Genomic DNA, 12,569 nt, shown 5'->3' with positions numbered 1-12,569 from the left:
AATTTAATTTTAATAATTTAAATAAAAAGTTAGGAACCAAAAATAAGCAAAGATCATGAAGGCTCAGCGGTTAAACCAAAAGCTGGACTTTTTGAAAACCCTTTTCCTATTCGTTTGTTTATTTGATTGGTTTATTAAAAAAAGATAACTTATTAAAATATAAAGTAAGTATATTCATTCAACAACGAAGAAAAACCAGTCTTGAGAGGAAAACAAATTAAGAATTGACTTTTCTATGCTTGTTTTTTAATTTAACAAATTAGGCAAATTAAGTATACACTGTTCTAACCTTGTTTTCTAATTTAGCAAATTAAGAATTGACTTTTCTATCCTTGTTTTTTAAATTAGCAAATTAAGCAAATTTGGAATTGAACCCTTGCTTTTTTATTTTTAATTTGATACTGAACAATCAAGATAGTTCACAAATATTGCATGTAAGGATTTCATTAGAAATATGATGAATGCCAGAAAATCAATTTCATTTAATAACTAAATACTATTGAATTTAATCATAGAAATTTATTTAAGATATTTTTTTATTCCCCTAGTCATGCTTATTAAAAAAATCCCCGCTTTTTATACATAAGCAAATGATTCAAATAAAAAGGGTTTAACAGTTTGAAGGGCATTGCACTAGTCGATAGTATTTAATAGTTTTGATAACATTACTTCTTTGTTAATAATAATCAATAATTCCGATTTGTACTTAAAATAAAAGTGTAGAAATAATGTTTCATTTTTTGTGACCGATAAGTCATAATCATTAATATGACATCGATATTTTGGCATGTATTTTGTTGGCTAACATGAGGCATGTAAGATTTTTTTGACCCTTGTTTGTTGTCATTTAAAAAGAAAGTTAGTTGTATTAGTTATTTAGTATGACAGAAATGGTTCCTTTTAAATAAACTCAGCTTCATAAGAATAGAACTAATTGTCGAAAAGATTTTGTCGACGTTTTTCTGTTTTCAAGAATAGATATTGTCGATCTTAAGATAAAAGATTCATGGAAACAAATTATTATTCTTGACCCGTAGTTAATACATAATTTGTTCTTTATTGCATCTTGAATAATTCATTAATTGACAATTTTAATTATTTTCAGATAAAATTTTGAATATTCCAAAATTGTAACACAATTTGTTACTTACAAATTTTAATATTTTTTTTGATATTATTTCTTTATTTTTACGATAATAACAAATGTTTGGAAGCATTCTTCAACCAAACTGTGGTGGACGGTATTAAATAACATAATATTAAAACATTTTTGGCAAAAATAATATTTTTGAAATTAAATACTCTTATCAAAGACAGAATAATGTTCTCTGACTTTAAATGCATATCATTTTAAAGTAAGCTTCTCAAATTAATCTATCGAATCATTAGAGTAATTTGTCAAAAGATTAAAAGTAAGTTCGGAATTGAAAAAGTTAAAATAAACGGGAATTGACTAAGCATTAAAAAGCCAGTTTGGCCGCTTCGCTTAATTTCCTCCGGCAAGTAAACAGGCTTCAATATGTTTAATCTTGTCTTTCTTGTTTAATGTCTTAATAAAGTATTTCTCCATTCAAAATAAGGGCTTGAATATTTTTTCTTTCATTTTTAACAAAGATTCTAAAAATAAGACGAAATTTTCACAATCATTTGTCTGATTCATTTTTTTTAAATGTATTTGCAGCAACAAACTCAATGAGTTCTGCTGAATCAAGTAAACCATGCATTGTGGTTGAAGAAAGAGAAAGTTATCCAACAGCTTCTACTCCTAGCAAAAGTAGGTTCCTTCTTTTGAACAAAGTGGATTTACCATTGACTAAAGAAATGAATCCATAACTAAATGCATGTATAGTTTGTCTGAGGCCATCTGCTGCTATGGTAACAAGAATAGGGCATTTCACTCTAGGACTAACACAACAGACCGAAGATACATTTTCTCTCGCCGTTCCGAGCGTGTCCTGAACCTTGAAATACCTCGTTACCATAGTCACGGGTCCAGATGAATGGCTAGGGGAGTTTTTACTTTAGACAAACTGTAAGAGGGAATCTATGATTGAGAAAATTGGGAAGGACGAAATTATATATGCAATAAATTATTGCATCTGTAAACGGATGATTGAAAAAGAGATCTCAAGTCAAAATTCTTGATGGTCCCCTCAAAACATTTTGATGGTTTCAGTCCAATTCATGATAGTCCGACATCATTTGATGGTCGCCATCATCCAACATTTCTCTATACGTGTTCATGGTTTTTGATATGTCAACAAACTTCCATCATTCCATAATGAAAAATGCTACTTTTATACTATAATGGTTAACCATTAAGAGAAGTTTGACTCTCATGGACCAACAATCCATGATGGTTCATGTGGTTCCAACTATACGTTTCCATGATGGTTTAATGGGAATTCTTTCTGGTTCTCAGGAAGCAGAACAATTTGGGTTTTTTATGTTGGACTATCATAAATCAGTCCGAATTTCTACATTGGAATGATGGTTGCTCATGATCGTCCCAATACTTGATTTTTAAGATACTATGATGGAAATTCTCGATGATTCAACATGAACAAAATAAGTTGCTATTCCTATGTTGGACCAACATAAATCAGTCCAAATTCTTACATTGAGGTGATGGTTACTTATGTTGGTTACTATCAAAAAATATAATGGTTCATGATGGAAGTAATGATGGTTACCATCAAGATTATGTTGGTCCATCAATGGAAAATTATCAAAAATTTTGACTTGGGAAGAGTCATGATTGACAGAATCGATGATTTACCATAGCAATGAGTAAAAGAGAAACTAATTTTAAATATTTGCAAACAATAAATTTTTACACACAATTTCTGTTTACTGTAAACAATGTCAAATTGACCACCTCTATTATCCGGAGCCATAATATCTTTGTAACCTGTTTATCTCATACGTTGTCCGTTGAAAAAAGTCAAATTTATCTAGGAGTGTCATTTAATACTAACCCTTCATCTGTTGATCAACAATAAAATTCTTAGTTAAATTTTAATGTTATTATGTTTTTCTCTGAACTGGTAAAGAGCTAAATTAAACTCCTTTTTAGGTTGTCCATATGATAAAACTATTAACATGTATATTCAAACATATGTGAGATAAGTATGATATAAAAAAACAATGACTCTGTAAGTTAAATCTCAAGTTACACAGATTTAAGTAATTTCATCTAAAGAAATTTACATGATTTCTTGAAAAAAAAGAGTTATTAAACGAATGTCTTTTCAGTTTCAATTTCATCTGGTCAATCCTCCAATCAACGTGTATGTTTTCTGAGCCCAACTGAAGTGTCCTTCTATAAAAAGATTGAACTTGGAAAGATTTTAAAGAAACATTTGAGTTCTCACGAATCTTGGAACTTACTTTTCTTACATTCAGATGCATCATTTGTTCGATTTAATTTTTCTCTACCACACAGTGCCAAAATGGCTCTTTTGGCGAGAAGGAATGAGCCTCCATCCATTACAGCATATGACATCATGGAAGTTATTGCAGATCGACTTTATAAAAGGACAACATCAGTGGTAAATATTATTTTACGCAATAATTTTATTGAAAATATGTTATTTTTAAAAATGTTAATTTAGCGAGATTTTAAATAAAAATTACTCAAATCAATGAATTCAATTTTTCTGTGAGCTTACTAGTATGACAATTTACAAAAATGAACACAATTTTAACAACTCTTGATTCAATTGTTAGAAACAAAAATTGAATTAATCATTCTTTTACAGCAAGTTGAAGAAATTAATTTTCTTCACTATTTGGAAGCTGGAACATGGTATCTCACTCTAATCAACGATGATAATAAGCCAATATTCGTTGTTTTTACTCCAAATATTACACGTATGTATCATCCTTTCTTTTTATTATCCAATCACTGTAAAAGAAATCAGCACTGATTTTTCAATAATATAAATTTAAATGCAAAAATATTTTTTTAAAACTTTAATATAAAAGTGTTTTAGTCAAGATTTTGATTAATTACATATTCCCTAGCAAAAACTTTACCTTTGCCCTTGTTGGGTTCAAAATTGGCTCAATATGGGTCCTATATAAACATGGAACCAATATAGGGATGTATTTTAATATTGGTCCTACATAGGGGTATATTCGGCCTTTAGGGGACCAATATAGGGCCTATATTGGCTGATTAATGAATATCGGTCAAAACTGATAATTCTATATAGGGCCGGTAGTAAAGTCGGCTCTTGGCTCTTTAAATAACGGCTCTTTGAACCCTTATTGAGCAGTGAATATTAGTCCAGTGGTGGCCCAAGTTATTTTACTGCTAGGGTTATTACATTGTTTAACAAACATCAAATTGGAAGTTTATTTTCCTCCACTAAATGTTGCTAATTTAGACGCCATTTTCATGAGGCATCGTCAAATTGGTATAAGAATGTTTCAGCCTTTTAAGACTGCAATCAAATTAATAACTGAATAAAATACAGGTTACATATCCATTTGAATAATATAATAAAAGAAAAAAAAACACGCACATATAATTTAAAAAAGAAATTTTCTTTATAAAATGAGATAAAAGTGAGATGACTTTACCACGTTCTCGAATCATAAATTTCTGATTGTATTTTTAAAAAATAAAGATGTGTGGGTTAAAGTAAGTAAAAAATATATCAGCTTTTTAGGCGAAATTTAGGTATGCCTTAGATGCTTCATACGAAGATTATGACACCGTTCCATTTTAAAACCGTGAAATTTACTTGCCATCATTATAAAACTTATCTTAAGGACTAACAATTTTTGTAGTTTAACTACTTTAATATTATATGCTGAGTTTTTTTTCTTCCAAATGTTTCCATGCGTCCTGATTACTGCTTCTGCGATTTGCTTGATGTTATCGTCCTAAAGGTCTATCAATGACGGCAAGACTCCTATTTCTCTCAGATTAGCACTCATTGCTGGACACTAAAAGATGTGGCATAGTGTCAGCCGCGTATCTCAGCAGTTTCCACAATTCCTATATACTTTCCTGCCCTCTCTTTCGATCTTCATGCCTCTGTGGTGGTTGGTTCTCAGCCTGGCTATAGTTTTTGTTGTGGATCTATCTGCATTTATATTACAAATCATGTGTTTCGTTGGAATTGGTTTTTCTCTTAGTTTAGATTTAGCAATTGCATTTGCATCTTGGATGAAGACGTTACAGTCATTAAAGTTTAGGTTTCTGGCATCCTTGACTAATTTATCTGCGCTTTCATTTCCTGCAATGTCAACGTGTGCTGACATCCACTGAAGAGTACAGGTGCTGTTTAAGTCCTGAAGATCATGAAGATTTGAAATGATTTCTTGGGTGATGGAAGAGTCCCCTTTTAAAATTGCTTGGAGGGCAGCTTTCGAGTCGCAGACGATAACGAAGCCCTTTGCTTGCTCAGAGGTGGGAAGGGCTTTATGCATATTAAGGGCTTCCAAAATTGCCCGTAGCTCGCAGGTGAAGTTAGAGGCTATAGCGCCTGCTCCAAATATACCTTGTTTAGGGGAATTACTTAAAGTAGTTAGAAACACTCCGGAGCCTCCATTTGTGATAGTTTTATCAGAGGAACCATCTGTATATGCATGTACAAAGTTCTCTTTTGGAAACTGTTCAATTGTCTTGAGTCCTTTTTCTTTAATGATATCTTTGTTTTCATTTTTATTGCATGGCTCTAAGAGGTTAATGTGGATATTTGTGTTCAGTGGAAGCCTTTTGTGGAAGATTGGTTCTTGTAGAATGACAAATTTTCTGTGCTCAAGGCCTACGATTGCTCTGATATCTCTATCGTATTGCATAGGTGAAGATCTTTTCAGTCTTCTCTTGGCATTCCATTCTTCGAAAGTAATGCGAGAAATATGTTCAGGTACGCGACTTCGTGCTTTGTTGGTGAACTTTATTATATTTATTTTCCTTCTCTTCTGAAGACTTTTTAGACCACACTCTCTGGTTATCTTGCCATTGTTTGTGGAAGACACTGCACCGGTTATTATCTTTGCTGCTCTCGCTTGTACGCTTTCCAACTTGTTTAGGGCGGTATCAGAGGCATGCGCCCAGATCGGTGAAGCATACTCCATAATGGGTCTAATGAGTGAGGTATATGTGGTCTTTAGGGTTGTGGAGAAGCTCCCCAGTCTGTGCCGCAAAAACTTCTGATGCTGAGTTAGAAATGTAAATTAAACTCATGTGCAAAATCAACAAATTTATGAGGTTTAATGTACGCTCCATTTTAGTTTTATGTATAGTTTATAAATGATCCACTAAAAGTCTTACCTATAAACTCCTAAAAGTCTTCATGATCCGGATCTATAATTTAGTCCCTTAGAAATCGGAAATTCTTTTTTGTCTTTAAATGTATTTTTTTCCCGATATTTAGTAAAATTTATGTTTGCTAGAAATATTGTTATATTGAATTAATTGTTATTTTTCTCTCGATATTTTCAGATGAAATTCCATTAACTTGTCCAAATGCCTGCCATGAGCACGGAAATTGTCATCTTGGTAAATGTCATTGTTTTCCTGGATACATAGGACCTGATTGCGCTGACAGTAAGTTGATTTTACTTCAATTTATTTCATTGAAATTATCAATTTTGATTCAAATATATTATTCACTTCAAAGTTTCAATGATAATTTTTACTTATTAATTATGTTTGTTAGATACAAGGTGTTCCGTAATGTACACCCTTAATATGTATTTTTTTAAATTGACACCCTTAATATGTATTTTTTTTAATTGAAGTGACAAACTAATATTGAACTAGGTAAAGTAACAAAAATCGAAATCTGGCGAATTATTTTTTAATTTAGTTACGCAAAGTCCCTATATTAACTTGAAATATCGTAATTCTAAACTAACGAATTACATTTCCTTTATACTTTAAGTTTTTTTTGTAATAACAGAAATTTTTGAACAATTTGAGCCCTCAAAAAATGTTAGATTTAATTTTTTATAATATAATTTTAAATCATCTCAAGTAAGCTTTTTGAAAGTTATTTTGGTCGAAAGAAAAGAAGCTTCTTTTCGTTTCTTCAACTATTTTCTTTTAATACTTTAACAATTTCAAAAATAATATATCAAATAATTATTCGTTTAATTTTTCAAAAGCACTTTTAAGATCTACTAATTTTAACAACCTTAAATTGTTTACCAGGTCATTTTCATTGCAAATTCTTCTGACATTAAGAAAAAGTTTCATAAATAGCAACTTTACGTTTCTTTGTCTTAACTATCAGTATGCCTTCTGATTGCATAAAATAGATTTCTTTGTTTTTCTTTTCTGTTTTAAAAAGCTTAATTGACAGCGTCTGAAGTAAATTTTCAGCCAGCATTTGGTTTTTCTAAATGAGAGCCATAAATTATGATCGAGAAATATTTCCACGGTGCAACTGACTGCGCCAAAATTTGGTAAGAGACACAACGGTGACTGTATTTGTTTACGGCGTCATGTTTTCTTTACGACTCGGTGTATCGGGACAAGTAATGCATGTTGTTTCAAGTTTCTACTTATTTAGTTAAGTAAATTACTTATTTGCATAGATCTTTTTTTATGTTGCCTTTTTAAATTTGGTTGGCGGCATTAAATGGTTATGCCATAAAATATCTTCGTACGGTAAATACCTTGGCCTGCATTTGAACGCTTTAAAAAATACCTAGCAATGGTGCAACCTTGCTCTACTTTTATGAAAGAAAAAAAAGAAAGAATGTAAATAGGTGTTTCTTCAAAACATTTACTTTTGGCGCAATCTTCTACTGATATTTGGAGCTAGTAAAAATACCAAAATATGGTAAAATTGAGCTCCATTTTATGTAGCCAGCAATGAATACTAATTTTAGGTGCAACGTGTAATTTTTAACAGTGCATACATAAATGAAACTACTCCAGGTAATAATTTTACTTATTTCATTAGAAAAAGCTATTCATTATCCTATCCTATGCCTATGTATAGATGCATAGAACGCAATTTCATGATTTTTGTGAAAGATAGATAAGCTCATAAGAGTGCATAGAAATTAATTGAATAGATATTTATCTGATGTATGCATACTATAGTATAGTACATGCATAATAAAATAATATGGAACAATCATACTATTCACCCAGAACCTGCCTTCGTAAGGCACAGAAAGGAGGTGCAAGAAATATTTACAAAACACTATAACGGCAATATATAGTTTGTCTAAAATAAGATCTCCCCTATACAGTCGTCTGGATCCGTGGCGGTGACTATGGTAACGAGGTATAACTATTTCAAGTTGGGGTGTGGGGTCATTGTTTGGGACAGGTTTTGGCCGGCAAGAGATTCCTCGGTCTAGTGTTTTAGCCTTAGAGTAAGTGCGCTAGTCTTGTTTCCATAGCAGGAGAATGCGAGGGAGTTCTTACTGTAGACAAACTAGATAATAGCAGTTTTCAAAGAAGCAAAAAATATTCATTCAATGATAAAATTGCATTAAAAAACATATAAAATAGATTGATTTAAAATACGTATCTAGAGTAGAGTGTTTTATATTACACACTTTTTGACAATGATGCAAGCCGCTCTCAAGAATAAGGAATGGTAGATAAACTATTCCTTCGTAAAATTACACTTTGATTAGGAAGAGGATAATTTCTTTATAAGCATAACCTGATTAAAAAGATTTAAAGGTTATTCATCTATTTTCGAGCGTTCCCTCTCTATAGTTTTGAAAGCATCTTTTAATCAAGTAATATTTTACTTATATAATAAACATAATGTATTACATGACAAATATCTTTTAAACATTAAGGGTTATTGAGCGTTTCCTCTCTATAGTTTTGAAAGCATCTTTTAATCAAGTAATATTTTACTTATGTAATAAACATAATGTAATACATAACAAATATCTTTTAAACATTAAGAGTTAATGAGCGTTCCCTCTCTATAGTCTTGAAAGCATCTTTTAATCAAGTAATATTTTACTTATATCATAAACATAATGTATTACATGACAAATATCTTTTAAACATTAAGGGTTAGTGAGCGTTCCCTCTCTATAGTTTTGAAAGCATCTTTTAATCAAGTAATATTTTACTTATGTAATAAACATAATGTATTACATAACAAATATCTTTTAAGCATTAAGGGTTAGTGAGCGTTTCCTCTCTATAGTTTTGAAAGCATCTTTTAATCAAGTAATATTTTACTTACGTAATAAACATAATGTATTACATAACAAATGTCTTTTAAACATTAAGGGTTAGTGAGCGTTCCCTCTCTATAGTTCTGAAAGCATCTTTTAATCAAGTAATATTTTACTTATGTAATAAACATAATGTATTACATAACAAATATCTCTTAAACATTATTCATTCTGACATGATATTATTATTTTAATAATATTTCCTTATCGGACGACTAGTTGTTTTTAAATCGTTATATGCTTTTTTTTAGCTTTTTGAAATTCTCATAATATTCCCTAACTGTACTTAGTAGGGTATTTTTTCTTGTAACATGTCATTCTACGAGATTTAATAGTAGCCTCAATAAGAAAACACTGTAGATAAAAATTATTGCTCACCACTATTTTCTTTTCAGCATTTTCAGATTTATCAATTTAAAGAAGGAACAAAAAATTGACAACATTTAAATTTGATAACAAAAAGAAATTTATTTAAATTTATTTAAATTTATTTAAAAATAATTTATGTTGCGAGCCCCATCATGCAGAAGATGGAATTAAATTAGCCCAAATTCACCTCTATAATTAAAAAACTCTTAAGACAAATAAATAAAAAAAAATAATCGTTGATTACATTTCAGCTTTTTTTTTCAAGAAAAAAATGGCTAAACAATTTTAAGAATTAAGCCTTTTCTCGCATTAAACAGATGGCAGAAAATTTTTTTCAAATTGAAATTTTGAGAGGAATGATTATTCGAATTCCATCCTCCTCAAAAATTGAAAGACCCCAATGATTATGAGCACAAATGAAGACAACTACATAATATACCCACATTACATAACATACCCACAGAATACCCACAACTTTTTTATTTATTCTTTGTACATGAACTGAACTTACATGAACGGGAAATTTCCCGTTCATGTAAGTACATCTGATTTCGCTACGCGCTTTAGGGATTTTGTTTCATACTGTTTCTTCGTTTTATTTTATTTTATTTTCTGTTTTTACGTGTTATTTTTACTTATTGTGTTCTATTTCATTTGCTGTAATTTTTGTAAAAAAATTTTTTTTGAGTGCTCCTCACACTATTATATTGATATATTTTGCTTTGGCTATATTGATACAATATCAGAAAGCACTCTTTTTTGCGGATATAATCGTGTGGGCTGATGAAAAGAATATATCTTTTATTTTCCGGTTTTTTTAAAAAATTTCATCCTTTTTTTTTTTAATCAGTTTTTTTTCCTTTTTTCCTCGTTATTATNATAGAATAGCCGTAGATTAGCTCCAACTAGTATTTGTCTTTCTCGAGGAGCAGACATATGGAATCTAATATAGGTGAATTGTACTTCACATGAGGCTTACTACGCATTTTAAGTTCCAACGAGCGGATTTTTCTTCCGGCGTGAGTTCTAACATAATTTACTGCGTATGGAAAGGCTGCACGCATACAACGTCAATGTAAATAATGGTGAAATTATTAAATGTATGAAATGGCTACTGCCTTTTTGAGTTATTTGTAAACATTTTTAATCCCAAAATGGCAACCAAAAAATGCAAAGTTGATGTAGAGTGCCATGCGTTCAATGATGAATTGACTTTATTTTATTTCAGAAGTTAGAATTTTTATTTTAGAAGTTTTTACTAGGCCCACGAAACTTTTTTTTTCCAGATTTTTGGCCCAGGACCAAAAAAGTTTGCCCATCCCTGCTGTAGAGTGTGACCTGATAATTAAGATTTTACATAGAATCTAATAATTTGGCCTGTATTGTCTTCTATTTTGCATAGCACATTAACTTGTATTGTGATAAATAGTATATTATTCGAAATGGTTCCATTTATGTGAGCCATTATTTTGTTAGAAGACATATAATTAATTAGAGGGGACAATATGCATTTACCGTTTTCAAATGAACTGTCCTTTCTATTTTGCTCCAAGGATATTTTACTTGTTTTTTCAAAGGATATTTTCTTTTCAACGGGAGAAACAGTGTTGTTTAAATCAAATAATTGATTTATTTTTTGCACTAGAAAAGTGATTGTCAAATTAACTTAATATCAATGGGCATTTTTAAAAGAGTTTGTCAACAAGACTTAAAAATACTGCAAGCAAAAACAAGTTGCAATTAAAAAGCATCTAAAAATAACCTCAGATTTGAGCCTTTTTAGATTCATACTTTGGAAGAAAAATTTTTTTTACTAAATAGTTGATAGCCAACTGATTAATTGGTTGTATCCTTATTTAATGTTCGACTTTTTAAAACTATTTTAGTAACATTTAAAAATTAAAATAAAAAATTTATTTTTTTAACCAAATAAATCTACAAAAAACCTGATTTTTATTTAGAAATGAAAGTTTTAATAGAATGAAATAATTTTACCGATTTTAGTCCTAGACATCTAGATGGGATCGTCCAAGCAACAATAGGCATAAAGAGGGAAAGGCAAAAAAGAACGAATTGTTCTAAATGGAGCAAGGAAAAAAAATAACTTCAAACATTAAAATGCGTATTTGTGTGCATAACTGGAGTTGAAAAAATAAATCTAGTTGTGAAAGATCATTTACAAGATATTTAGATACTTTCAAATAAATATTCCAATTTTCTATCATACTTTTTGATTTTTCAATTATTTTGTTTTAAATAGTAAATCTGTGCATATTTTTTTAAAATAGAAGCAAACATTACACCCAGTATTGCATTTTGAAAAGAAGTTTAGACTACAAAAATATAGTTTGAATTCATTTTGTTTTATTTTATTTTATAACCGTCGTTGAACAGTTTTTGGGTAAACCCAATTATTGGGTTTACGACTACTGATGTTCAACTCCATAGCCTTGTAATTTTGAACCCAATCCAGAAGACAAGGTAACTCCTGGATCAAATATTGGGGGAAATTTGCCTTTAGGATTGTAGGATTTTTTTGATGGAACTAAACCGCATTTGTATTACATGGAGAGGAAGACCACGAGAATCTCCAATGGTTAGCCTGACAGCAAAGGGACTCTAATCAATGATCTATCTACTACAGAGGATGTTTCTCGCCGGCATTGTGGTCTGTGCAAGCCGGATTTGTATCAACCAGCCATAGCGGGGATTCAAACCCAGTTCACCTCACCATCACGGCTCAATTTGTTATCATCAAATTAAAACTTATGATCAAAATGATACCTTAAAACTGACGGAACCTGCTTTACTGATATAAAAATCCACGTCATATTAAACTGTTATGGAATAAAATGAAAGTTTACTTTTCGTAAGAGAGACCGAAAACTCCATTTAATGAAACTAGTTTCGATTATTGAAATAAAATGAAGTGGAAATATATTTATGACATTTTAAACAAAATGAGTGTGCAAAATTCGAATTCAGGAATAAAACTTTCAAAAACTATATCTTGATTTAAG

The 12,569-nt window shown here is 30.4% G+C and overlaps 1 protein-coding gene across 1 annotated transcript in view; it reads left to right on the top strand.

Moving 5' to 3' along the window:
• The window catches only part of LOC107452026 (teneurin-m-like), a 124,419-nt gene that overhangs the window by 26,657 nt on the left and 85,193 nt on the right, over window positions 1–12,569 (top strand). The window contains exons 4-7 of the mRNA XM_016068302.3: window positions 1,682–1,774; window positions 3,256–3,551; window positions 3,762–3,873; window positions 6,461–6,565. Of these exons, the coding sequence (XP_015923788.3) occupies window positions 1,682–1,774; window positions 3,256–3,551; window positions 3,762–3,873; window positions 6,461–6,565 (606 nt within the window). The remainder of the gene's footprint in view (window positions 1–1,681; window positions 1,775–3,255; window positions 3,552–3,761; window positions 3,874–6,460; window positions 6,566–12,569) is intronic.

This window comes from Parasteatoda tepidariorum, chromosome X1 (genome assembly GCF_043381705.1).
Source record: "Parasteatoda tepidariorum isolate YZ-2023 chromosome X1, CAS_Ptep_4.0, whole genome shotgun sequence".
In the NCBI taxonomy this organism is placed as follows: Eukaryota; Metazoa; Arthropoda; class Arachnida; order Araneae; family Theridiidae; genus Parasteatoda; species Parasteatoda tepidariorum.
The sequence above is the reverse complement of the archived record's forward strand: the minus strand, read 5'-3'. Positions and strand labels throughout refer to the sequence as shown.